The sequence below is a fragment of the Thyridium curvatum genome (genome assembly GCF_004353045.1).
Source record: "Thyridium curvatum strain D216 chromosome Unknown NODE_83_length_185371_cov_79.390814, whole genome shotgun sequence".
Lineage (NCBI taxonomy): Eukaryota > Fungi > Ascomycota > Sordariomycetes > Thyridiales > Thyridiaceae > Thyridium > Thyridium curvatum.
In genome coordinates, this window is record NW_022156838.1 from 67,654 (window position 1) to 94,117 (window position 26,464).

General features: G+C 52.7%; 11 protein-coding genes across 11 annotated transcripts; 5 read left to right on the plus strand and 6 right to left on the minus strand.

Annotated features, from left to right (window-relative positions):
* Nucleotides 1–464: 464 nt before the first annotated feature.
* E0L32_010375 (uncharacterized protein) lies at nt 465–1,426 on the plus strand (the record flags this gene model as incomplete). The annotated part of the gene is made up of 3 exons (XM_031132987.1): nt 465–613; nt 678–843; nt 899–1,426. 3 exons carry the CDS (start codon nt 465–467, stop codon nt 1,424–1,426), a joined length of 843 nt encoding a protein of 280 aa, XP_030989631.1.
* Nucleotides 1,427–1,611: 185 nt separating this feature from the next.
* On the minus strand, nt 1,612–2,391 carry E0L32_010376 (uncharacterized protein; the record flags this gene model as incomplete). Its single annotated transcript, XM_031132988.1, has 1 exon — nt 1,612–2,391. The coding sequence occupies one exon, from the start codon at nt 2,389–2,391 to the stop codon at nt 1,612–1,614; it is 780 nt and encodes a 259-aa protein (XP_030989632.1).
* A 2,748-nt stretch (nt 2,392–5,139) lies between these two features.
* Nucleotides 5,140–6,978, plus strand: E0L32_010377 (uncharacterized protein; the record flags this gene model as incomplete). The annotated part of the gene is made up of 1 exon (XM_031132989.1): nt 5,140–6,978. The coding sequence occupies one exon, from the start codon at nt 5,140–5,142 to the stop codon at nt 6,976–6,978; it is 1,839 nt and encodes a 612-aa protein (XP_030989633.1).
* Nucleotides 6,979–7,344: 366 nt separating this feature from the next.
* E0L32_010378 (uncharacterized protein) lies at nt 7,345–8,419 on the minus strand (the record flags this gene model as incomplete). Its single annotated transcript, XM_031132990.1, has 2 exons — nt 7,345–8,172; nt 8,234–8,419. The coding sequence occupies 2 exons, from the start codon at nt 8,417–8,419 to the stop codon at nt 7,345–7,347; spliced, it is 1,014 nt and encodes a 337-aa protein (XP_030989634.1).
* Nucleotides 8,420–9,534: 1,115 nt separating this feature from the next.
* On the plus strand, nt 9,535–10,018 carry E0L32_010379 (uncharacterized protein; the record flags this gene model as incomplete). Its single annotated transcript, XM_031132991.1, has 2 exons — nt 9,535–9,665; nt 9,715–10,018. 2 exons carry the CDS (start codon nt 9,535–9,537, stop codon nt 10,016–10,018), a joined length of 435 nt encoding a protein of 144 aa, XP_030989635.1.
* A 262-nt stretch (nt 10,019–10,280) lies between these two features.
* On the minus strand, nt 10,281–12,443 carry E0L32_010380 (uncharacterized protein; the record flags this gene model as incomplete). Its single annotated transcript, XM_031132992.1, has 6 exons — nt 10,281–10,631; nt 10,693–11,223; nt 11,290–11,478; nt 11,542–11,739; nt 11,808–12,153; nt 12,214–12,443. The coding sequence occupies 6 exons, from the start codon at nt 12,441–12,443 to the stop codon at nt 10,281–10,283; spliced, it is 1,845 nt and encodes a 614-aa protein (XP_030989636.1).
* Nucleotides 12,444–15,502: 3,059 nt separating this feature from the next.
* Nucleotides 15,503–17,144, plus strand: E0L32_010381 (uncharacterized protein; the record flags this gene model as incomplete). The annotated part of the gene is made up of 4 exons (XM_031132993.1): nt 15,503–15,781; nt 15,844–16,163; nt 16,219–16,432; nt 16,500–17,144. 4 exons carry the CDS (start codon nt 15,503–15,505, stop codon nt 17,142–17,144), a joined length of 1,458 nt encoding a protein of 485 aa, XP_030989637.1.
* A 662-nt stretch (nt 17,145–17,806) lies between these two features.
* E0L32_010382 (uncharacterized protein) lies at nt 17,807–19,275 on the minus strand (the record flags this gene model as incomplete). The annotated part of the gene is made up of 4 exons (XM_031132994.1): nt 17,807–18,111; nt 18,166–18,638; nt 18,694–18,817; nt 18,894–19,275. 4 exons carry the CDS (start codon nt 19,273–19,275, stop codon nt 17,807–17,809), a joined length of 1,284 nt encoding a protein of 427 aa, XP_030989638.1.
* A 673-nt stretch (nt 19,276–19,948) lies between these two features.
* On the minus strand, nt 19,949–20,962 carry E0L32_010383 (uncharacterized protein; the record flags this gene model as incomplete). Its single annotated transcript, XM_031132995.1, has 1 exon — nt 19,949–20,962. The coding sequence occupies one exon, from the start codon at nt 20,960–20,962 to the stop codon at nt 19,949–19,951; it is 1,014 nt and encodes a 337-aa protein (XP_030989639.1).
* Nucleotides 20,963–22,148: 1,186 nt separating this feature from the next.
* E0L32_010384 (uncharacterized protein) lies at nt 22,149–23,123 on the plus strand (the record flags this gene model as incomplete). The annotated part of the gene is made up of 1 exon (XM_031132997.1): nt 22,149–23,123. The coding sequence occupies one exon, from the start codon at nt 22,149–22,151 to the stop codon at nt 23,121–23,123; it is 975 nt and encodes a 324-aa protein (XP_030989640.1).
* A 790-nt stretch (nt 23,124–23,913) lies between these two features.
* E0L32_010385 (uncharacterized protein) lies at nt 23,914–25,404 on the minus strand (the record flags this gene model as incomplete). Its single annotated transcript, XM_031132998.1, has 1 exon — nt 23,914–25,404. One exon carries the CDS (start codon nt 25,402–25,404, stop codon nt 23,914–23,916), a length of 1,491 nt encoding a protein of 496 aa, XP_030989641.1.
* Between the last annotated feature and the right edge of the window lie 1,060 nt (nt 25,405–26,464).

Genomic DNA, 26,464 nt, shown 5'->3' on the forward strand with positions numbered 1-26,464 from the left:
GGAGTGATGATTCACGTTGCCAGGCACTTTCTCACGATACTTTCTTGTGTGGATTAATCGTACCCAAAGACATATGCTGATACAGGGTTTTTGATTCACGCGGGAAACTCTCGGTCGTCTCGGAGACATTGGCGTGGCATTTAGAGAAACATCCACCTGATTCGGAGACTTTATGCTCTCAAATACGCAACGCCCTCAGCACATCAGACCCAGGAACTTAATTTCATTGGATATTTGCCCCAATTAAAAAGTACCTACGGCACCCGGTTGGCCATCCTATTGCCACTTTTGCGTACGTATCAGAGCGAGACCACACCCCCCATCAACGCCTTCATACGGGTATAAAAGTCCAAAGAAGCCAGCTACACAATCACACTGCCTTCTTAATCACAATTTTACTAGATAAATAAGGCTAAACTTTCACATACGCATAGCCTTCCGCGACTATCACCAGATATCCAATTATGTCTTCCACAGGTTCGCGCTTTCACACTTCGTTTGCTTGGGGATTCCTTGCAATAATCACCGTTCTCGTCGGACTCTACGCTAAAGTGGCCTTTGTCAATACAGAATCTCACAAATCCTTGGGCCAGCACAATGCGGAGCATTTTGAGTAAGCCATCGACATAAGATAGAAGAAGGCCCTCCAATTCTGTCTGCTGACACCGCCGCCACAGCAATGTCGCGTCGTCGGCCTACGAGGTAGAATGGGTTCGGAAATTGGCCAAGCAGATTACGGCCTTCCTTCAAGAGAACACAGAATGGCTCGGCGTTCCAGCTGAGTCCGGTGACTGTGAGCTGAAGCTACTTGACTACGCCTGTGGCAACGGCATCTACTCTAAGGTCGAACACATCTGCCTGAGGCGACATTCAAGACTTCGACTGACCTAAGATCTAGGTGCTTGCACCATATGTCACCAAGCTACGGGGTATCGACATCTCCGGTAGGATGATCGAGGAATACAACGCCACTGCTCAGAGCGTTGGCCTGTCACCAGAGCAGATGCGAGGCGTCCAAGGTGATCTACTTGATGACGAATCTGCAGCCAAGCTGCAGGATCCAGAGTTCTTCGGATTCGATATTGTGATAATGAGCATGGCGCTGCATCATGTCGAAGATACCGGCAAGATGATTCGGAAGTTCGCAGAAAGACTCGCGCCCGGCGGCACAGTCCTGATTATTGACTGGGTCACCCCTTCGGAAAGCGGGTGCAGGTCGATGCCGCTTCACGGCCGCGAGAAGATTCCCATGCGCCATACGATTGCCCACATGGGGTTCACGAAGCAAGAAATGTTGGACATGCTCAGCCACGCTGGCCTAGTCGATGGCGAGGTGAAGTGGCTGAATGAGCGATCAGAGATGCCGGAGGACTTTGGGGGCCCTCAACAGTTGTTCTTTGCTCGAGCTAAGAAGCCGAGTGCTTAGGCCTTAGTAAGGTGATTACACAGGTCACGCATCAAGGGTCGGAGGTTGATGGGATGTATTAGGTGGTTAACGAATGTGATTTCCGCATTAGCCAGCTCTTCAGCTGTTCTCTAGTATGATTCTAAGACATGATTTACATCCTATGCTTCCAGCACTCTGAATGACAAGTCAATCTCTCAAAGACTCTAGACCTGACCAGCAACGCGGCCCTTGATGCGCAGCGACCTCTTCGCATTGCCAGCAGCAGCACTCCAGACATCGGGGCCAGGAATCTTGTAGTCAAGAGTCTTGTTCTTGGCGTAAATGTCAAAGACAATACCGGGGTCTTGGTAGGTGTAGCCCTTGTTGAAGTCGAAGTCCTGGTTGGGTACCGCGTCGCCGGAGCCTGAGACCTCGACCTGCACACAGCTGGGGTAGAACTGCGCGCCGCGCGCTGAGTCGTCGGTGTAGGCATCGTTGGCCTCGTGCAGGCCGATGACCTCCTGCCGGACGAGGTACTTGCCGGCCTTGAGCGACTGGGGCAGCTTGAACTCGGCCTTGCCCTTGTTGGCGATGAGGCGGTCGACGGCCCACTGCTGCCCGTCGAAGCCGTCCTCGGCGATCTTGGTCCAGACAGCCTCTGCACCAGCGTCGTCAGTGTAGGGCGCGATGTAGGTGATGACAGGGCCCTTGTGCGACTCGGCGATGATGTCGTCGTCGGGCTTGTTGTGCATCCACACAAAGGCCAGGGTGTCGCCCGCGGCGGCTTTGACGAAGTCGCTGACGGGTTTGCCGCCGTTGACGTTGCAGGCGAGGTCCGGGCTGGTGAGGTCCTTGACCGGGTTGTTGTTGGGCGGCGATCGGATGTAGGTGCTCTTGCCTTCTCCTTGATCTTGGCCGTTGACTTCGACGCTGTTCATGAGGGTGTGTGCCGACACGGACCCGGCGAGGGCGGCGAGAGCGAGAACGCTGTTGGTAAAGTACATCTTGGCTGAGAGATGGTTGTCGTGGCAAGGAATTCAGAACACCGAGGGAATGACGGATGGTTGAGGCCGAGGGAGATGTATGAGGATGAGGTTGACGACGATCCAGATGATTCAAATCTGTGATGAAGAACGACAGACTTTATACTTTGATGGCAAGCTATGAGTTCTATCCCGAATGCCAGAATTTCATCCTCCGCATGATGAATTCGAAGCAGCAATTCCGCCCGATATGGCATCATTGGAGGTTGTGTCCATTTGTGTCAAATTGAAGCCTCAGGATGGCGTTCTGTCAACTTTGGCTTGAGAGGATATATTAAGAGGCTCTGTTTTTTAATATCGTAAATTAACGTTCCGCGCGTGTAAGTGGCGAAGGCGGCATGTCCCGCAGGAGCTACATCGCACTCAGACGCCGTGCTCTCCAAAGATCACATACGCGCCTGGGCCGCATGAACTGATCGGATTCTACGTCATGCAACTGCAGGATATGCCCAACGGGCATGGCTCATTGCTCATCTAGATGATGTGTGTCGCCCGGGTTGGCAGCTTATTCCGAAACGCCAAGCGGGTTGCCAGTCATGCAGCACCTGATGATTATCCGCATGATTTTCACCGATACTAGCCCGCTCATAAGCACTAAAGCACCGAACAGCCATCCTTAGCGACGATGGACTACTATTATTCGGGTTGGACCACAATACACGACCTTTCTTCTGCCTGTGCGAAGGCAAAGTTAGGGGTCAAACTAAAAGTCAAGATGAAGATGTGGATGATTGAGAAGGTGTGGCGCGTTGCGTGCCGCTATAGCTGAAATCTACGCTGCGAGACGTCACATAATAACAGGTCAAAGCCCCCCCCCCCCCCCCCCCCCCCCCCCCCCAACACACCACATCAAAAGTGGCTGGATGGGCGGACGGGTGTTGACTCGGTTCGTTGTGAGAGAAGAGAAGCTTAGTTCCGAACAGTGCTTCAGGGCCCAAGTCGTTCTGTCCAGACAAGACTGAGAACTCGCCCGTGTACTTGTCTTCCGTTTCCGTTGAGTAGACGTGTCTGGTGGCTTAGAATGACGGTCACATAGGTATGTTACTGCCTGCCAGACTTCTCATTTGTTGACCCCCCATTGATGAACGCGTGGCCTCTTGGAGCTGCTCATGCGTTGATTGCCTTTCGTACAGTATCTCGGGATCCATATTCGCCTTCTGGGGGGAGGACATCGCCAGAAAACTCCCTTCTCTGATTATCAGATATGTTGGGTGGAAGATGTCAACTGTCAAGAGCAAATCGCGATCGATTTAGACGCGTTCATTTAGATTGAACTACGAGCGGCTAGTATCGGTAAAAACGAAGTATCACATAATGCGACGGGGCCCGTCACAGTTTTCAAACGACGGGTACCCGTCAGCCTATTGGGAGCCATTTCTATCTTGCATAGATAGAACGAGTCCTTGTCACGAAATTTCTATGCCTTGTGCTCCATTTTAAAACATGCGGGTGCGTTGGGCTCGCCCAACTTGTGTGGGTTGGGTTAGAAATTCTGCCTCGTCTGCCCTTTGGCTCAGTGGGTGTTGGGGGTCTAGTGAGCAAAGGCAGGCAGCGAAACGGAGGCGGGGGTGTGGGGGTGACAGAAACGGATTTTTGTGTGCTTGGGTTTCGTCTCCGAGTATCCGTATCATGGTATCTAATCTAACAGGACTTAAGTGTAAGATACTTCAGGGGGAAACCGGCCTCTCAGGATGGTTCTAAATAGGTGTGACCTGGCAGGAGCCAGTCCTCTTAATAATTTGGCAGCTGGGGTGCTCCTATGAGAACCTCCAAGTCTGACACGTCAGTTCAACAGCCGAAGTGTATGCCAACCAATACCCTTCTATAATCGCCCTGTCGTGACTCATCATTTCCAATAACCCCTCACTAGGCAGCTATAGTGAACTGATTGGGTCGGACCGATGTGACCTGGGACATAAGTTGCATTAGTTGGCCTGAGAAGACCCTATTATGCCACTGGGTTGACGTGGCGCGAATCACGCTTGGCCATTGCATTGCTGAGGGGCCCGACACTGTAAATCCTCATAAGATTGCCTCTGTCTCCCAAATCTTGGGGCTTCCAAGCAGGCAAGGCATCATCCCATCAACGACAGTCAAACCCAGATCAATAGCACGACTGACAAGCAAAAGGCGGCAATACTTTTCTGGCCACAATGAGTCTTTGCGAAGCATGTCGACGAGTTCTCAATGAACATACGTCTGAACTCAGAAATAGGCTCGCAAGGTCAATCGATTGCTCTAGATGGGTTACTCTGCATTCGTCAGGGGAGTCCTTCATGATATCACTCAATCATGATTGCCCTATTTGTTGGTCCCTTTGGCGACGAATTATGTCTTCGCCAGATGAAACGCCGAACAGCCAAAGACTAGAGCGTTGTCATACTTCAGCAAAGGCACACGCTCACAGAGGGTTAAGTCGGAAACCGGACAGGCATTGGCTCGAGATCAACCTATGGGGAGTACCATCGCCTACTATGTGTTTTTTTATCACAAAGACTACGGAGGAATGTTTTGTAGGCAAGTGATTGAACCTAGCTCTGTTTCTTAACGACTAACAAGACTATTGATTTAGCTGCTGAAAGAGACGTTCCTATATGTGCCGAGCACACACCTTTTTCAGTTGCCTGTATTGCGCGGAAATGGCTTAGCAACTGCGAGACAAAGCACACTCGTTGTATTGAACGAAAACAGGCTCCTGATGGAGCGGTGATGCCTACTCGGTTGTTAGACCTCGGTAATGAAGGCGCAAAAACGTGGCGAATTATCGAGTCTCAAGGCCAGGACAGAGTTGAATACATTGCACTCTCCCATCGATGGTCAAAGAGCACACCGGAGTTGCTTAGTAGTAACTACGAAGCATACCATGAACATCAGCCTGATAGTATCCTTCCCCAAGACTATCAAGATGTCATCTCTATTTGTCGCGCAATACCCATCCGATACCTGTGGATCGACTCTCTCTGTATTGTGCAAAAAGACGGCGGCTTTGACTTTCGCCGTGAAGCACCAATGATGATAGATATCTATCAGCATGCCTACCTTACGTTGATGATATGTTGGGACTTCGCAGGGACCTCGATTTTCCGAAAGTGCAGTCCCCGGAGCATACCACGCCCTCGACCGCCCCAGTCCGATGATCACGATTTGCACGATTTATCCAATCTGGACATCAACCCCGATGACTTTGTGTTTGTCACATACCGGGAGGACTTCTCTATGAACACAGAGGATGCTTCTATTAATACGAGAGCATGGGTTCTGCAAGAACGATACCTTTCCAAAAGGATTCTATACCTGGGGAACGATCAGCTTTATTGGGAATGCGATGGCGAAGGCAACGGACACCCCGTCTTAAGCGAACTATTTTCTAAAATCATAGAATCTAGTGGTCGACAATCGGCTACCATCCCTTTTGGAGGGGGTAGAGAACCAACCTGGAACCAAATAATCCAGAAGTACACGGCATGCCAATTGACATATGAAGAGGACAGGGTTGTCGCTATAGCGGGTCTTGCTAGAGTTCTCTCCAAAAGAACTGGCGAGACCTATTTCGCAGGAATCTGGCTCGAGCATTGGGCACACGACCTCCTTTGGGCTACAACAAAGGAAAGAGTTTCAAGTTCTGGGCTCGATGTGCCAAATACGAAGCAGAGCACCACTCCAACTTCAACCCCTCCTTCATGGTCATGGCTGTCATTTTCTGGAACGGTTCGGGCTTATCGATATGGCTATTGGCGATCGGACTTCTTGACAACAAAACTCAACTCATTCGAGTTGGATGATGTGCGTCCGCTAGCTATGTTGACCGGGTCTATTATCAGCCCCCAAGACAGCGATCCATTCACCTTTTTTGACCAAGCCATCTTGAAGATCAAGTGTCTTCTGATACCAGTGGAGTTCAACCACATGGTAGATAAGAACCATTTTCTCGGACAACTATCCATACCATTTAACCCACGGATCCTCTACCATGACGAGATTCCCTCCGGTTTAAATTTCTTGCAGCTGACTGATGAATATGGAGATGGACCAACTTTCGAGGTGAACTTTAGCAGGCCTGTTGATCCGTCTTCAGCTTGTTACTTCCTTCCAGTTGTTCTCGAAAAGGAGAATTTCGTTGATGCTAGCGCCGATACCTTTCATAACGCAATCGTCGCAGGTCTGTTGATTCAACAAACATTGGAGCGTGACAAGCAAGAGTTTACTAGAGTGGGAACTCTCCTTGGGAAGGAAGATGAGCCTTCGATCAGCCCTTTGATCAGCAACACAATTGTCAGACAGGGTATTGGAAGTACTCCTTCATCGCTGAATACACAAGACGAAACCGCCTTTGAATCGAAACTTGGCAACTTCGCAGCTGATATGGTGTCTTGTCCAGTACCTGTATATTGTTGCGACATAGACATAGACATGGAGGATGGATCAAGAAATAGCACAAGTGACGGGGAGGGCGATAGTTCAAGCGATGAGAGTATTTGGGAGATGGTTGAGTGTTCGAGTTTACCATACTTCGCTACGGCGAAGTGGACTACTATCCTATTAGTATAGGGTAGAAACGCCTGGCGCGTGGTTGAGCTTGTATCAAAGCTTGCTTCTCTCGTTCAAACCTTCCTTTTTTGATAGTAAAATGTTGCCGTTCCTGTTCCAGTATGCTTTTTTTGATATGCAGAATAAGGCTGCCTGAGGATACGAGCCACACTGGAGATCCACTGCACCCCTATCGCACCCTCATCGCACTTGGCAGAGCCGGAGCTGCACCGGCCCACTCACGAGAGACGAAATCAGCGATGACAATATTCGTATTCTATATTGGTCTGTTCTAGATCATGAAATGATGAGGTACAAAATACTCAATCCACGTCCTCGGTGGGCCTGCAAGACCGAGCCCTGAAGCAGCCACTCGCTTCCTACGGTCTACATGTAATCTTTTGCCTGCAGTTCACACCACTCCCAAAACCTCCTTGCATTCCCAAGCCCGCCCTGTTCCTCGGGCTTAATTCCTCTGATGATATCTTGCCTCGGGCAATCCTCGTCACGCCGGATTCGGCCCCAAGGCATGATATACATACCTCCGTGCTCAGGCTTGACGTCGGGTGACAGACCGGCAAACAGCTCTGTATAACCAGCTAACTTGGGCTTTTGCAGAATGAGTGCTTTCATAAAGAATACTAAGACAGGAGGGGCAGTGTCGTAGCCATGCGTCGAGGTGTTCCCTGGGTTCTGCACGACGCTCAAGATGCCCTCGCTGCCATATCTGCGTGCCATCTCCCGGGCGAGGAACCAGTTTCCCACCTTTGACAGTGCATAATTGCGCGTCCGTGATGGGTGGACGGTTCCTAGTTGGTCGATGTCGATTCCGTTAGGATCCAACCCGGAGTCATGGTCGGCCGCAATGCTCGCGGTCCAGATTACCCTCACAGAACCCGGGGTCATCTGTGCAGCGACAGCAGCTCGCAACTGTGGCAACAGGAGCTGAGTGAGAAGGAGTGCTGCGATACAATTCCTGCCCATAATCGCTTCATGGCCCTGTACCGTCGTTTCGGAAGGCTGGACCTGGAAAGGCGCAGTCCCGGCGTTGTTCCAAAGGACATCGAGCTTGCTTTCCTGCCGAGCGAACTCTGCGGCAGCTTCCTTCACGGACGCTAGGTCATTGAGATCCAATTGAATGAACTTCAGAATTCCTGGCGTGGCAGGGGCGGGAGAACTCTCTGTGATTGCTTTGATTGCCTCCTCGCCTCGGTTCTGATATTCTGTCAGCTGTGGAGCTAATTATTGCAATGCACACACCGAAAGGCCGACTAACCTTTGAACGGGACGTAAGATAGACGGTAGCACCCGTCCCAAAGAGCATCTTGCAAAGCTCAAAGCCCACACCACCTATGGTTCCTCCTGTCACAAGGAATACCCGGCCTTTCTGAGAGGGGACATGACGCTCTGTGAACTTCGGTTTTGGAGGATAGAACTGTGTGTACATGTCCCGGAATGCCATGGCGGAGGATTGGTCAGGCAGATGCTGAGTGATGAAGTCGACTTTTTGAGGGCTTTGTCGGAGGCTCGGGGCTACACAGATGGGATGGGTCGCCGCATGGCTGTCTACGTTATCAGGCAATACGGCAGGCTGACGCGAGCTTTCAGGTCTTATAGAAAGCTCGGGGACATCTTCTTCATAATACCCCGTCGTGTTGGCGGAGTTCCTATGCTCCTTTGTATGGCATCAATCCAATCATCTCCAATGGAATCCGATCCCTTGACAATGTCAGCTAGCGGGCGGAAGTCCACCACTTCGTATCTTACCAGCTCCACTTCCAGGCGGTGCTAAGGCTGACAAGCATAGACGGCAGAACGAATAAATCCATCTCGCCAGTCCGCCTTTGTAATTTCCCAGATTAATACCGATCTGAGAGCTGATCTTCTCCCCAGCTGACTTTCTCGACATAGTTGTGATCATAGTTTGGCTTCGGCCTGGAGACTGCCCAGCCGTGCGCGTCACGCTCTCTTCTGTGTGTGCAGGAGGCAACACCTTGTCAAACCATTCCCAATGGAGATTCTACGGGCGTCATTAGAATTGGGAATAGGTTCTAGACCTCAACCAGGAAAATCGACTGGCTGCATGCAGGGTACTGATACAGTGCTGACAAAAATAGCTGATCGTCGCTGAGGCACAATCAAACTCTTGAGCATAGCGATCTTGTGTGTTCCGGTTACCTGTTTTGGACTGAAGGCGAATTTCGTTACCGTCTGTGACTGGATCGGGTAATAGGCTGTATCAGCATGCGGACAAATAACCTCCTGATCCTCCTGTGTCCGCAATTATATCTATAAAACCGATTCGCTCCCGGGCTGTCTGCAACACACCTGAATCTAGAAGCATGCGACATAAATTAAGAAGACGAGCTGGACCCTTTTCGTCTCTCCTTCGGATGTAACTCAAATTAAGTTAGTTCATGATATCATAACATACTTTGCCCCTGGAATCCCAATGCTTGTACAAACTGTGAGCGTGGGTTTGTGTATTTAATGGGACAGATGCCGACTCTGCTGAGTTAGGCCAAAGTTGAAAAAGCATCATCCTGAACCTTGTATCAAATACTCACACGACTGAACATGAAGATTACGTTTGCACTCCTGCCGGTTGCCATTTCCGCTGCGCAAGCAGCTGTTAATCCATCCCGTGATATCTCGGACTTCATCGTCTTCAATTTCTCCGCTGCGTGCAACAGATCCGGCACCTGCTCGTATGTAACTTGCTTCAAACTTCTGACACTATTCTGACTTGATCAATAGATGGTCCTTCAACTTAGTCGAGATCCCGGGCACCGACGTCCTCGAGTGCAAAGGGACTGCCGAAGCAGGACCAGGCAACACTTTCCCCACGACGTCGCACATCATATCATGCTCGGATACAAACGTCAAGTTCGTCTTTCAACACCTAGCTGACATCAATGCGTATCGCCTTGTCATTGACGACGTTCACACTGTCGGGCATACCATTGGAGGCTCTACGCTCCTAGATCCTAAAGACTTCTCTACTGTGGATGGCGCGGAGGTGTACACTGGGGACAAGTCATTCGCCATCGAAGCATTTTGAAAGGCCAGGCATCCGTTAGAACACAGGACTTCAGACCATGCAACATTTCTGTGGTGTCCCCACTATCGCCGAATAGAGCGTGAAACAAAATAAATATCTGTTTATTGACGACCAGATCCAATAGTGACGCCATATGTATTCGGATTACACTATGATAAGAAATAATAGCCCCGAGAACTAATGAATGTCCAAGATCGTATACAGCATTCAGGCCGTGAAGAGGTATTTGCGGGGACCGTTTCTTTGCAGGATTTCGGACACTTCAGACCACAAATCTGCGGAACCTCGGGATGGGTCCCGTCCCTTCATTCGCAGACAGCACCTCTCGCTTTGTTGACGCAGCTTTGGCCGCAGCTCCGTCAATGCGTTTGTACGGCTGCATGTTAGCCATGGCCTGAACAGTGCTGATGATGGCTTGTTCACTGAAAGGGCCCGTGCGAGCCTGGAAGTCAGCGACCTGGTATGGCTTGGCTCGCCACTTCTGCTCCATGGGGTCGATGAACGAGGTGTCGTTATATCCAAGGTCAGACAATGCTGTGACATTGAACGCTGCCATCATATCGTGGTCTTCATGGATCAGATTGTGGCAGTGGAACATGTACACGCCATCCCACTTTGGCAGAGTCGATGGTCAGCGGAGTCACTAGTAGGAGATGTAGCTACGATTGACTTACAGGGGCATAGTGAGCCTCGACCAGAACTTTCTCGCCTCGTCCTAACCACACCACGTCCTTCAGACCTTGAGACTCGTATGGCATAACTGCACGATTGCCTTCTCGAGAGATGACTCGGAAGTCAACCAGGTGGATATGAATCGGGTGTGTCCAACCGTCAGAGCGGTTCTCGAGCTCCCAGATCTCGACTGTGTTGAGCGGAACCTTGGCCAGCACTCGGTTGTTCACATCCGAAAAGCCGATATCGTTAATACGCCACTCGCCATTGTGGCGGTGGAAGCGGAACTGGTGGTTGATAACGCTGCCCGAGGGAGGGAAAGGCACCTGTCGGAGTGACGCGGGCACGACCGATGTATCGGGCGTGGCGAGGGGTCCCTTACCTACGACGAAGCGCATGACTTTGTCCGTGTTATCGAAGTCATCCTCTACGCCAATGCCGCCAGCGCGCTCGAGGTTGCGGAGCTCAATTGTCTTGCCAGCATATGAGGAGAAGTCGAAGACGATCTCATAACGCTCGGCCATCGAGACATACTGTGTATGATCAGCTTCAACATGTTCCCGGCAAGTAGTTAGATTTCTGAGGAGCAAAGGCCATACCATATCGGAAACTTGCACCGGGCCAGTCAGGAGGCCTGCATCTGACGCAATCACCTTGAAGGGCAGCTTGCCATTGACATTTTCAGTCAACGCGAAATAAAGTGCAAATGATCGAGACACTGCTGCATTGAGGAACCGAAAGCGATACTTCCTGGGCTCAACATTGAGGAACGGCCACGGTTGTCCATTCTATGCTTTGCGTTATCACAATAAGTTCAGGACGAAGGAATATCTCGAGGGGAGTGTGCTTACCACATGGATAACATCTCCCCATAAGCTCTTGGTTTCGCCGTTGGTCGAGAAGAGCGTACCATCAGAGTTGTACTGCTTAGATGTGAGGATGAGTGGGATGTCATATACGCCATACCCGCTGGGCAGTCCAAGGGCGTCCTCAGCTGGGTCCCGGAGAATGTAGGCGCCAGCTTGGCCCATGTATGCGTTCTCGGCAGTCTACCGATCCGCTCTGGGTTAGAAAACGCTGCCCTAATAGTAAAGAGACGGCGAGCAACGGGACTTACGATATGCATAGCATGGTCGTGGTACCACAGCAACCGGGCGGACTGCTGGTTGGGATAGTAGTAGTCCTTATACTGGCCTGGGAATGTCACATCCTCAGCCCAGCCGTCAAACGGTGCACGAGAGAAGGAGCCATGAAGATGGACAGAGTTCTCTGCCGGAGCATTGTTGATGAATCGCACAACGCTCTCGGTTCCTCGTGGAATAATGAAGGTGGGACCAGGCGACATTCCGTCGTAGCCGACCAGGTTGGCCTTGCGCAGGTTGGGATAAACCTGTTGAGTGAAGGGTTTGATCTCCACCTCATAGTACCATATCTCTTTGCCAGTTGTAGGGTTGGTGATGACCCTGACAATAAATTAGAGCTTGCATGGGCAGCAAGGCAAAGGCATTACTGGCATGACTTACTTGGACGGCTGCTTGACAGGTGGGATTGGGAGTGCCACTTTGAAGATAAGAGGGTAGTCTGGACTCAAACTCCCACCCTTCTTAGCGCTGAACGTTTCAGGAGTGTCTTCCTGAACAGCTGCAAGGGCAGCTGCCTCCTTTGCAGGTATGGCCTTTGTAATATTCTTGGCCAAGCTCCATGGAAGAATAGACAGCCCTAGAGCCAGAGTGGCAATGGGATGGCACAGCATGATAAGGAGAAACAGTTTCAAATTGAGGATGAAGAGAAAGAGTCGGGAAAGAGAACTCTGGGCGTCTTGGTCAACTCTGGCGCTCTGTATGTCAGGAGAGTCTTAGGAGCAGGATGGCTGGGCTCCTTTATAGACAGCTGGCAAGTGTTGACCGACTATCAGACGGTAGGTTGTCTCCCCGAGCTTGCCTTCCTGTCATGCAAGATGCCAGAGCTGCACAGCGAGACCATGATCTGTCCGGAGTTGGCAACATGTCCGTCAATAGTGTGCTGCATGTTTGCACACGACATCCTCACCATCCCGGACGAACTAGAGGTAAGTAGCAGTAACCCTGTGCAGACGAGATGGCACCCTTCGAATCTAGACCTCGCTCTATGTCTTGTAGTTGAAAGGCACAATCGGGAAGGTGGCATCGAAAGGGCCGTGATGGCGAGACTGTAGCTTTTCGAGAGTGACTGAGTGGGCAGTGCCAAGAGGGCTTCGGATGAAGGTTGAAAAGTGATTATTGATCATGAAAACTTGGTGGGTGTAGGCAGACATGTCCGCGAACAGGGGCTTGCCAGCACGGTGGCACGATGGCACGATGGCACGCCGGCGTGGCTGCGGGGTGATATCAACAGCAAACATAGGCAGGGAGAGATGCTCAGTCCGGCATGGAGGGAAATAGAACAGACAAACTCAGGGGTAGATCTTGATTCAATCCAACTTCTGTAGAAGGGTGGTGGCGTTATTGCCATCGCCGATGTCTTCAGGGGATTACTCCGGTTACGGAGCGCCACAGGGACCAAGTTCCAGTACAACCATAGCCCTTGACATCGAGAGAACGTCACTACTCTCTTAATCACAAACGTAATTATATCACCAAAGCAGTAAAAGCCATTGCTAAATAAAAAGAGCAGGCCTGTATAGCGATTAGGTCCAGGAATGCCAGCCGTGCTTGATTCCCTGCCATATCCTAGGGGTTCCGTCGCTAAAACTCTGGCGACCTGGGTAGAGTGCGGCCAGACCGCGAATGCACGCTTTGTTGACCATGATCCGAGTCAGGGGCTTGCACAAACACCAGTATGGAGCCGTTGTATTGGCTTGGCGCGCGGTTGATCGATAATTGCCTCCATCACGGTGCGTGAGGCCAAAGCGGAAGGTGCTAGCTCCATTTCAAATCACTGTTGGGCTGGCGGAGCTGAATCCCTCGCAAGCCATACAGTCATACGAGCTCCAGCAACCTATTTTTGAGACTACCCAGTGGCGCGCGTGTACATACTGGTTGGGATAATGATCCTTGTGCTACAACTCTACGTATCCATTTGTGGGATCCCCATGCCCGGCGTCGGGAGGCTATCATCACTGCAGACCGAGGTTAAGTGACACACCGACCAATGCCACCTCTTGCCTCCCGCGGTTTGAGAGAGTGAAGATAAAGACTCCAAGATATTGTGTAAAACATTTTCCGGGTTGCCTGGGTTGTGCCGTTCGCAGAGGGTCGCAGTTCCAGCAGCCGGGGTACTGTGGCTGCAACCCTGGCTGCCAATAGGCACGCACGACGATGCCAAGAGCAGCCCTCATGCAAGCCGACCCTGAAAAGAAGGAATTCTCCCCGGTGAATACGGAGATTGCGTAATCGAAATAGTCTACATCACTCCTCGACGAGGAGCCTTGATTGCGACAAAGGTGGCCTGTTCAAGTGGCGGACCCTATTCCAGATCTGAATCAAGCATTCTCTTCGCATCAAGGATGTCTCGCTGGCGGAAATAACTCAGCTCTGCTCAGATGGAAAAGGCACGGCTTGCTGGACGGCCAGTGCGCAATCTTAACCTCGTAACGCGCCAAGTGCAACTGTACATGACTTGCACCCCTACGCTGCGAACGCTTTCCATGCTCGGCATCCAGGGCAATGCCGCCCCGGGTTGGAGCGAGGTAAACAATGTGACGTCTTGGCCAGGTCCGAGAGGCGGGCTTGGGCCGCAATTGGCGAGAATCCCGGGTGGGGACGAGAGGGCCGGTCCGCCTGGGCGGCATGGGATCTCGCCCCAGCGCTCGAGGCTTTTCTTGCACTTCATTCTCATTGGACCCCCACGAAGTTATTCCAAGTTCAATCCCGGTAGCGTCCACGAGGTGTACACCATCTCCCGTGTTGCATGTCTCGGTCCCGCGGGGATCCTTGCTTGCGGGGATACACATATGTACTAAGAGGTGTGACAGGGGCCCATAAAGAAGGTGCTTGATCCTGCTTCGCCAAGCCTTGTATAGCCACCCTGGATGTGATATCGTGCATATTGGCATCGGCGGTCGGGTCAATTTGACTGACCTTGGTAATCTGGAACTGCTCCGTCCTGCAAACAACACCTCGGTATAGCGCAATTGACATGGTTGACCAGTCTCCATACCGAAGCACACCGACCGGCCCCGGACAGTCTTCAACTTCGCTGTTTCAAGGCAACTCCTCGCGCGCCGCCCCACCCGCGAAAATTCTCTGCCACCTCCCAGCTAACCACTCGCGTCAACTTGCTCAGTTAAGCAGGTGTCTTTGGCAGAAGCTTGTCGCAGGATTCCACCCACTGGCGTCAAGTGTCCAGTGATGTCGCCCAACAACCTTGCTTCGCCACGTGGTATCAACCAACTTTAATACGTGTCGGCGGCTACCGCGCACAGAGGCTCGGAGACTGGAAACCAACATCCCGCTTACTTAAGACGCCAAGATAGTCTTGTTTTCTCACGAGAGACCTCCAGTTGCCAAACTGAGAACAACTCAAGCCACTTCTGGAGTGTCTCGCCGACATTGGTTGCAACGAGAATGACAAATGACCCTTCGAGATATGCCTGGCACTCACAGTCTGCAGATATATTGACTTGGCAAGAGAAGGCTAGACCGACTCGTCAACAGAGAGCATCCTCGTAACGGAGAGACATTTCGGAGAAGTCGGATGTCGGGAATTGCCTGCGGTGAACAGCAGCTTCGTCATCTACATATAAGCTCAGACACATGCCCGGATCAAAGAGAACTTCCTTCAGATCGCACCGCATCCTCCTGCCTCTTCTTTCAATCTGAACGCGCCAAAGCCATGACTTTTGTTCGATTCTTTAAGAGCATTCTTACCTTGGGTCTTCAGGTCGCCTTGTTGGCACCAGCTGTACTAGGGCAAGATGCCCCGTTGTTCATCCAGGGCGCGTTGGAAGATGCCACAGTTAGCGGGGATGCCTACAACACAGGTGGCTCCATAACCGTGAACGGTTTCTCTATGAATGTTCCAGAGAACCTCTTGGTGCAGTTCCCCGCCGCCTGGGTCCCATGGAAGACATTCGTCGAGAGCAAGGACAAGTTCCTCGGCTTTGAAACATTGGTATTCTATTCCAGAAGACTTGTTGGGTTTGCTGAATTGCAGTTCTCTAACAGATAAAACAGGCTATGGGCAATAGCATCAATGGAGTTCCAAGGATTGGCCAAGTTCAGATCTACGAATTCTTTGAAGGATTGGCGAGTGGATTCATTGAGTCCATTGACCATGCGGACGGAAGCATGAAGATCCAAAACGGGCCGACCTTGCGCATAAACGATCCCAATGGGGTGTTCTCCGTTGGCTACACAGGTTCGCCCTTGATGACTGCCGACGACATCAGCCCCAGCATTTCGTCTTTCTCAGGCTTTCCGATGTGCATTCCACGGAACCTGACCGACCCTCTCTGCCCAATGACCAATCGGCCTTTCCAAGGCCCAGGCACTTTGTAAGCCACTTGCGGATCCAATCTTCTTGCTATGCAAGGCTAACTGGGATGATAGCACTGCACCAGATCCTCTTGTCATGGCCCCCTTCCTCCCTGGAGACTTCATTACTTTTTCCGGATTTCGCCAAGGTAACGAATTGATCGCGTACAGTATCGTCGCCCAGAATGTCATGATCACAACGCTAGGAGATATTGTCTATGTGCGCATGGAACTCGGCCGGTTGGGGATCGACAATCCCAGTCCTAATGCGGAGATAGCAGAGTCCAGAGTACGTCTAATGCACCGGTATAAGTCATTAACTAGGTCCAATGAATTAACCATTACCGCCCACTTAGTTCATCGGATTTGTATCGAATCCGCGCGCCACAGTCTCCCTCTACGCTGTCGATGTCGATCCCTGCACAGGCAAGACCACCGACCGTATCGTTGCCAGTATGGGTCTCCGCGGCGGCCGCAACCCGCAAAACAAGTTTGAATATCGCAACGATATCTTGACTGGTTACGCTCGCGAGTACAAGGCTATAGCGGAGATCAATGGAGTCGCCAAGACGCGGGTTACCCGCAACGGTATCGTTGCTGGGGAGTACGTCCAGCCGATCAACGTCTGGGTGCCCGGCGAGCAAGACGTCCCTGGCGTGCCGCCCGTTCCACTTGACTTTTCTCAAATGGCCTGGCTGACAAACGGCGTTGGACGTGATGCCGATGGCAATCTCTGGGGGCCGATCAACCCGTTTCCCCAGAGTGGCGTCTTTATTGACCCGCCTGTCTGCCCGAATACCTCGGCCACAGCGTTCCAGGGAGTTACTAACTCTTCGACGAGCTCGGAGACCTCCAGCTTGAACAAGCGAGGCAGTGTCGGTCGCTGGTCCAGCCGGGCACGTCTAGAGGCAAAGGCAGATGCCGAAAACAAGGGCACGACGGACCCTCCCCTGATGAGAATTGCTCCGCAGCCGAAGAGGGTCGATCTTTCTTCCCACTAGGGACTCTCAGGGGTGCTTTTGATCCTCCTCTGTATGCACAAAGTTTACCTGTCACTCCTGTAGTCCGTTCTATTTCTCTTCAGTGGTTCACCGCACGTTTAACTACCAACCTCTCTGAGTGTGGCATTCCTAATATTCAGAAGTAGCAAACAAGTACAATATTATATCTCGCTACATATAAAACACGACTTCATGGAGAATCATGAAATGGTAAGTAATGCTGAAGGCATCAGTACCCTCGCATCATCCGAGGTCTTTGCCGTGATTAGCTCCTCTTGTTGGTTCCAACCACCCTGAACTTTCCAGGTTCTGCCACCGAGGCATCCATTGGTGGAAGGAAGAAAGAGACACCGAGCGCTGGGTTTGAAAAGGCTTGCGGCAGGATATTAGCCCTTGGCGCCAAGGCTACCTTCCAAGTTGTGGATAAAGGCTTGGAGTGACACACTCCTGGTGCGAATAGGAGGGGCTGCATTAATGCTGTGTGTGTGAAGCTGTGTAGTTTATGCCTGGTGTAGAGAATCGGCACTATTCAGATTGGCCAGCAGTAGAAAATTAACTCTAGAGCAAAGAATCAAGCCATTATGACCTGCGTTATCAAATTGATCCCGTCCGTACCTCCGGTTTTCGAAAGCAGGGAGGAGTCGAAAGGGCAAAACTACGCCTCAAACCTTCATGCACTCAATGACAGAAATGGGCATCCCTTTGCCTCCATGAACACCAATGATCTTCAGTCCAGCTCGAGATGTTATCATTTCGAAACCCTCGATGGTCCTCTCTTTGCCGCCTAGGCACAGCATGTAGAAATCGATCATAGCAACTTCAACGGGTGGTATGTCTTCGATGATTTTCTCAGTAATGAGCAGTCTGCTGTCGTCAGCCATGGCCTCGGCTTGGTTCCGCAGGATCGTGACACAGTCGTTGTCGTTGTAGCAGTGAACACAACGTCGGATATAGTAAACAAGCGCCCCTTGTAAGAGTTTTTATTAGCATACCATTGCTGAATGGTAATCGTATGACTAACCTTTCACAGGCTGTTCGTGGAAGAAGTCCGCCTCGACCATCCGGATACCGTCCAGGCCAGGATAATTCTGCAAACGTGCTTCCTGGATTACCTCGGGCAGATCCTGCAGAACGCATCGAGTGCGATCAATCCCCGGTGTCTCGCCGCAGATAGCCATGATAGCTTTCCCCTGAGCTCCGCCAACATCTACCAAGAGCATGCGGTCGCGCGGGCAATTCGGCGACTTGGCCCTCTCGCCCACCCAACCAAAGTGATAGGAGCCTGTGATGGGTATCATGGCGTCGATCGTCCCCATGCAGGTCATGAAGTTCTTCATGCGCTCCGGGTCTCGATTCATAACCTCCCAGAAGCTGAGGCCTGGTGCGCCCTCAGCAAAGGCAGTGATGGAGAGTTGCTTGTCGGTCGGCTCTTTGCGGCCGTGAAGCTCAAAGTATTTCGGCATTGCTACGAAGCCGGTGAGGAGATCGTCAAACCTGGGTGTTGATTAATATCTGGCTTCTTCCCGAGCGAAGTGGGAATGATACTTACACCATCTGAGTCATTGCTGCGAATGGATTCACAGTTGCATAGACTTCAGATCGTGGTGTATGGGCCAGCTGGTTTTCCTTCTGACTTAGAATACCCGCTCCCACAAGGACCCATGCAATTCGAGCTATACCCACACATTGTCAGCACATTGTCAGCTTGAATTCTTAACTGGATGGCTTCAGACACCCGACCGAACGTACTGAGAAGCGCCACATCTACACCTGTCTTCTCCGCCAACGCATCCATACCGACCTGTCCATCGATGGGAATAGCCGGGAATACCCGCCATTTGATATACAGCCGCACGGCCGTGAAGATCACGGCGTGATGCCCGTGCTCAAGCCACTGATCTGTGGGTGGCCGAACCGCCGAGATGATCTGCTGCGCTGCCTTGATGACTCGAGCCCGCTGGAACCTGCCTTTGGTAGCTTGCTCTGCTCCGGTTGACTTACTTAGGAAGACCTTGTACTCCCGTACTCGAGAGGCAAGGCTGGCCACAAGACCATCCAAGTCGTCCCCCGGTCGAGACATCCCTCTGCCTCCCTTGATCTGATCTACCCAGTCCTGAGCTGACTTGTCCATTGTTTTTCAAAATGTCTCGGAATCGTTGAAAGGAATCAATACAGACATTAGCGAAGACGTCAGTGGCAGATGCACGATGCAGCAATAGCGGCGGCGACTATCCCTTAACAATGCCGGACGTTCATGGAGAAAGCCGACCCTGGAATGTGGACACCATTTTGCGAAGCTCAGGGACGGCACGCCCGGCATCTGTGATAGGTGCGGCTCAGACTTGTGCAGACGTGTATGTCTTGGACTGGATCACACAAGGCCAGTGTCAGCAGAGGTCGAACCAACTGCATCTACCTGTCGTCGGAATTCACAGGGGGTTCTTCCCCACGTATGACCGAAATGCGACGCTACGAGTGGACCAAGGGCGCTGATCTCAGACGATGAGTGATTCCAAGGGCTTGGAACCTCTGGCGGCTGAACCGGCTAGATGTGGACGTACCCGAAGATCCCCGCGATAAAGAAGGCAGATCTTATCAAAAGTCGTGGCCGATCAGGTGTTGGAGATCGTGTCTTTATATCACTAGCACAGTCGGACTGTTTGATTGGACATCAAGCGCAAACATCCCATCCGTGTTACATGCACGCGATTGTTCCCGTCGATGCGCTAGGCCCTTGCGGGACGGGAGTGCATCTTGACAGCCATCGGCAAACTAATTCGCAATCAAATTAGACTCTATCTGCACTATGATCCGGTTGAAGTTGGGGGCGGAGAAGAGGCTGTATTCGCAGGAGTCGATGCAGTCTGCGTGCCTCCGCCGCCCCCTCCGCCGCCGCCGCCACCACCTCCGCCATTTCCGCCCTTGACTACAGTCGCCTGCACCACCTGTCCCAGCGCGTTGAAGATGATGTTGACTAGACTTCCCAATGGCGAGTAATTATACGTCTTTTGTATCAGGCCGTTATCCAAGATCTTCTGGTTGCCCGTGTACGTCATGTTCTTCTCGTAGTTGCCCACGATACTCGACAAGATGTCGCCGGCATCGCCGACGACCTCCTGCACGATGTTGCCCAGGTTGTCGATGATGAAGTTGAGGCGAGTGTTTCCGTTGACGATCGATCCCAGCAGGCCATCGACGGCTCCGACCACCGTGTCGACGATGTCAGTCACCTCTTCGAGCACATTGATGAGCAGCGGGTTGAGATCGAGGGACGCCAGAGTGCGGTTGACGATGTCGACGAGGTGACCGAGGCGAATGATCAGCTCCAGCTCCGCGCCAACATCAGCGATGGTGATGTTGACCTTCTGGATGCCGACTTGCACACCGGCATTGATCGATACCAGATTGGCAATCTCGGCGGCCAAGTTCACCTCCGCACGGAGATCATCGACATCAAGCTCAATCTTGCCGACTGACAGCTCGGGAACACGCAGCAGGACATCAGGCGGCGGCGAGGAGCTCGACGGTTTCCTGGTCGTCGGCGAGCTGGAGCCGCCACCACCACCGCCGCCACCGCCGCCACCGCCTGATCCTCGCGTTGTAGTAGGAGTGCTGGTCTGGGTACCAGTCGAACCTGGCTGAGACTGACCAGTAGTTTCTGTTGGAGGAGGGCTCTCAGTCTGCGTTGTGCCTGCACCCTCGGTCCCTGATGCGGCGGGTGTCGTGTTGGTCTGCGCGGGGGAGGTCTGCTGCGCCGCGACTAAGCTTAGCAGGAGTAAGAAGCTCACGAAGAGCGAGATGAAGCTATTATTCCTCATGGCCGGTGTCAGCTCGACTGAGCGGGTTTTGCAAACGAGTGAATGAGAGGAACGGAGGTGTCAGCGAGGGAATCCTCCGTGAGCAACAGCTCTTGAGTGGGCTGCAGTTGAGAGACAGCGATCACCTAGGGAGGGGAGGGCCTCTTCTTCAGACTGGATGTCGAGAGGGAGGGACAGAGGTAAAGAAGGCGAGCTGCCTTTGGTCCGGGGAGCCGTGGCAGGTGAAGAAGGGGATATAAGTCAGCGTTGATTCATGCGGCAGATGTCTAGCAATATCCCTGCAACCATGGCCTCGTCTCACCAGATCGAGGTCGAGATCGGCCAGCCAAGCCCTTGATCAAAGGTCGGAAGATTTCGAAGCAGGGAACTTGGATTTGCATTTCCAACAGCGTTGCATCTTAGAAAGCCACAATATAGCCCTACGCCTGCCGGTCCTTCATCTTGCCAACGTGATGGTGCAATTCCAAACTGGTATAAGATTACCTCCCATGCATGAGGAGCTCAGCACGGTCGCATCCAATGCAGGACGAGGCAGGAGAAGCTTGTTTAATCCTTGTGAGGAATCCTTGTCAGCGCTGCTCGCACGCCAGAGAATCCGGAGCTTTTCTGCCAGCGCACGGAGATGCAGGGGCCGAGAGAGATTGGACGTACCAGAATTCGGCATCCTTACCGCTGGTTGGCGCCGTGAAAGCGCTCCGTTTCCAGAACAGCATGCACTAACCCTCCAGTTTGATTGCAATGACGCAAACGCTGCAACTCTGCCATTCCTATCAACCTTAGTACCAGACTTATTCAATGGCTGAAACGGGCTTCGCCAGCCTCAATGGGTCAAATCTACAAGGTCATGCTACCGTCTCGACACACCGTAATATCTGGCGTCTGGTATGTGTGGCTCATTTACTCTTTGCATTCGCTACCCCCCTCCCGGTTCTTGATCCGTTGGGGGTTCTCGCCGGCATGCCGATCGACGAGTCCACATCTATCCACGCAGAAGCCATACTTGATCAGTATCACTCCCCTCGCACCACCTACTTACAGAGAGCCACCCTTCTCGGTCCTCCACCCCTCTCTCAGTCTGCGCCGTCGTTGCTCTCTAAGATCTCTCAGGTCTTTGAACGGCTGCTGCAATCACACTCGTTTTTCTTTACCTCTGTCTCTACTTCTCCCTGGCGAGGTTCCTAAGAAGATGGGGCCTCAGTCGATCTTCAAGGCAACACTTGCTCTCCTTCTGTCATTGAGCGCTTCCTTGGTATTAGCACAGAAGGAAGATGGCTACATTGGCTACCACCTCGAGCACCGAGGCGATCCCGAGTCAGCCATCTACGAGACAGCCAACACGGATGTCGGGGGAGTTCCTCTGTCTCCAGATCCCGATGTCTACCTGAATGCGTCGGTCCACGTCGGTCTCATCGACATTGAGGTCGACAACATTACTGCCAAGATCAACCTTGACGCCCAAGTGCTGAAGCTGCTGCACTTCACCGCGGGAGTCGATGCCTCGATTGACCGCGTCAAACTGACGATTGAGAACGTCAGCGCCAAGGTCGAGCTCGAGGCACGCCTGGAGAATGTGGTCGAGATGGTCAACGACGTCCTGCACTCCATCGACCTGAACCCAATCGTCGCCACGCTGGGCCAGAGCGTCAAAAAGATCGTCAACAACACCGTCGGCGGCCTTACCGAGCCGGTCGACTCGTCCGGGAACCCCACAAAGACCACTGGCGCGGAGAAGCGCGACTTCGACCTTGGACACGACTACAACCTCGCGCACAACATCCTGTACAGCATCAATGACTATGAGGGCAAGACGCACACCAACCGCGTGCTGGCGCAGAACGGCACCATCTACGACGTCTTCCTCAACAACAATGGCGACGAGACGGGGCGTACCCAGGTCGGCTACTACTCCAAGGACATGCACTTTGGGGATCACAACCGCACCATCTCGGTCGACGGCGAGCCCAAGGAGTACGAGATGGAGTACATCTACGCGCCATTCCCCGGGCTGGAGGTGACGGCGTGGATCTACATGAACACGGCGGGCAAGATCACCAAGACGCGGCTCATCTCGGAGGCTACGGGTGGAGGCATGAGCACGATTAGCGATGATGAGGAGGAAGAGCTGAGGATGAAACGGTCCGCGCATAGCAGAAATAGCTAGAGAGAGAGCATAATTTCATCCAAACTTGCCCATGCATCAGCACCGAAATTTCCATCAGCCCACCTCACTCTGGTCTAGACTTTGCAATTTCAGACTGCAGACGAGTAAGGCCGGCCCTTGTCACAGTTGCGCTTTTCCCATTCTAGGCATGCAATTCGGCATGAAACAAAGCCATGTTCCCCATGCTGTCAGGCGCAATCCCGGGACGATCTCGATGTTAGCAGGTGGCAGTTATAGGTGGAGCTCTCCCCTGGTAGGTGTGCGTGCGTCAAAGCTAACCCCTCGCCAATCTACGGGCCAATGCCTGGCTGCTTATCTCTCACCCAGGCAAGATTTCAAGCCGTTCTCAGCAGGTTTTTGAGACAGTCCTTCAACCATATCAGCCAATGGCGCCCTTTGACAGGCTTACCTGAGCTCCGTGATGATAGGCACAAGCTAGGAGCGTGCATGCGGATATGTGGCTGAAGCCAGAACGCGATGTCTCCTTGAAAACGGAGCAAAGTCGTATGTGGATAAGTGTCAAACTCCTCTCAGCTTCGGGCCGTCCTTTAAGATCAAACCATGCTATTAAATACTACCCTACGTCATAGAAAAATCATCCGGAACAAAACGTCCATTGCCCCTGGACTGAGGGTACAGTGAGCTCGGACTCGCCAGTATCTAGCGCACGTTTCCTACAACGGTTTCCATCGAATTGCAAATTGCATGTTGCCAAGATGGAGAGTGAGGAGTTCCTCCATGGTATTAAGGGCGTAGTCCTCCATAGTCGCATGGATGATACAAGTATGCTCTACTTCCGGATCATATGATTGAAAAAGTCCTTCATAAAGTACGCCGACCTCTTGGCATACCTCTTCTTCTCTGCGCTGGCGAAGTCCACCCATGTAACGCCAAACCGGTTTGTGAAGCCGTTGGACCACTCCCAGTTGTCCATGAACGACCAGGCAAAGAATGACTTGATAATGACGCCCTCCTGCGAGGCCGTGGCCACCTCGGTCAGGTACCCCTTGTAGAACTCGACGCGGAACGGGTCCTCCAGGACGTCGTCGGCGCTCTGAGGTTTCCAGCCGTGCTCGCCCTTGGCCGTCGTGCCGTTCTCGGTGATGTAGATGGGCATCTCGTAGCGCTTCCAGATCCACCGCAGGAGCTTGCCCCATCCCCACGGCGTCGACCGCAGCCAGACGGTGTCGGTCTCCGGGCCGCGCGACTGGCCCTGCTTGTTGTTGTCCAGGATATCGACGTTGCCCTTGAGGTCCTCGGGCGGCGCCGGGGTATCCCTGTGTCGCTTGTAGAAGGAGGTGTACGAGTTCATGCCGTAGTACTCAGAGCTGCCGCGGATCAACTTCTTCTCCTCCTCAGTGAAGTGAGGCAGACGGTCGCCGAGCTGCTCTCGCATGCACGCCGGGTAGTCGACCTCGGGGTTCTTGCCGTACAGCGGGTCGGCGAACCACGCGATCTCGAATTGGTTGGACCGCTCAGCGGCCTCGATGTCCTTGGGGTCCGCGGCGTCCCAGGGCTCGGACCAGTTGCCGCTCAGGGTGATCATGATGCTGCCCTTTTGTGTGGGCTGGAACTCGCGCTTGTACAAGTCACAGGCGTACCCGTGCGCGACCAGCAGGGTGTGGCCGACCAGCCACGGCTCGCGACTCGTGTCGCCCTCCTTGCACTTCTCGTTGATGCTCGAACGGCAGGGGGCGTGCGCGCCGCCCGCGTAGCCGGCTAGTGAGAAGACACCGGGTTCATTAACGGTGATCCAGTTCTTGATGCGATCGCCGAAGCGCTCAAAACACACACGAGCATATCGGAGGAAGTCAGGGACCATCTGTTCTTTGTTAAGAAAGCCACCATATCGGTCTTCGAGTGTCTGAGGGGTGTCCCAGTGGAAGATGGTTCCAAAGGGGGTGATGCCGTTGGCCAGCAGCTCGTCGATGAGCTTGTTGTAAAACTCGATGCCAGCCTCGTTGATGGGGTCATCTTTGCCTCCGAGGGGGATGATACGGGTCCATGAGAAGGAGAAGCGGTACCCGGTGACTCCGTAGGCCTTCATGCGAGCGACATCCTCCTTGAACAAGTCATATGAGCGGCAAGTGTCCTTGCACGTTGACTTGTCGTCCACCCGAATGTCGGCCTCTTGGCTGAACTTGTCCCATATCGAGACTCCCTTTCCATCTACATCCCATGAGCCCTCTATCTGTGTCGCGGCGGTAGCATAGCCCCATTGGAAGTCAGATGGGAGAGCACCTTTGATGGCGGGGTCGAAATCGGCCACCGAATAGGTCATGATGTCGGGATGGAAACGAGCACAAGCCCTACGAAGGTCTGGTTTCAGGATGCTGAGGCCGGTTCGCGTCCCTTGATTCGAGGCTTCGATATAAGGTAAAGTCAATCACCCGACGCTGCGAAGCCAGCAGCATCGACATCGGCCTACCGAGTGAGATTCAAACGACGGGCCGACACTCCGGCCCCGTCGTTGAATTTGCGGAGGCGTCGCGCTGTGGGGGAGCCCTAAGGCAAGCCTAAAAAGTCCACAGCTAATGGACCAGCCGTCGGAAAGGAGTCCTGCCGACGGATTTCTCTCGTTGGTTATTCCCGAAGCAGTGCGGATTCATCGCTGAGACATGTTGAAAAACAGTTAAATCCTTCTCAACCAGACCCGTAAAACGGCGCCATTCCGGGTCCGGAAAGCTTCAACATTCACGATGTGGGCTCCCGCACTTCACTTGGCAGCCCCGAGGGGTAAACACTTCAACCGGCCAATTAACCGGAGACGGCGTCTCTCTTGCGTATAGGTGGTGTCACCGGTGTGCACCCAGGGCCGTGACCGACCCGAGGCCAAGGTAACGAAGCCGTACCCGCCAGACTGGATCGGCTAGGCTGGGAACGCATGGCAGGTGGCCTGGTACCTAGCTGCGTTACGTCTGCCTGTTATCGTTTTGTACGCGGAGTGGGTGGGTAACTATCCTTGATTTGGAGTGATGCTTCTCTTCAGTCGAGTTGAAGGACACAGTTTGCTGGTCCACCTGAAAGGCACAGAAAGCATGCCTGCATTGTGATGTGGACTGGTTGCAGGATTGGAGTGGATTGTTCAGCTCACCCACCCTGGGAGACACCATCTTTCCTGAACAGCCAGCTTCAGCTTGTTTACTACACGGAGAGAAATATTCAAGCCATCCTGTGATCAGGGGTATACGTAGTCGTGTTCCTTCGTAGAACCGTTGCGAGCCAGTGTGAGGAACAGGAAGAGGTAATGTCCAGGACTGCTCATTGCCCATGAAATATACGTACATATATGTCGTTTGGTGCAAATATATTATCAATGTAAATGGTGCGCCATTATTTTG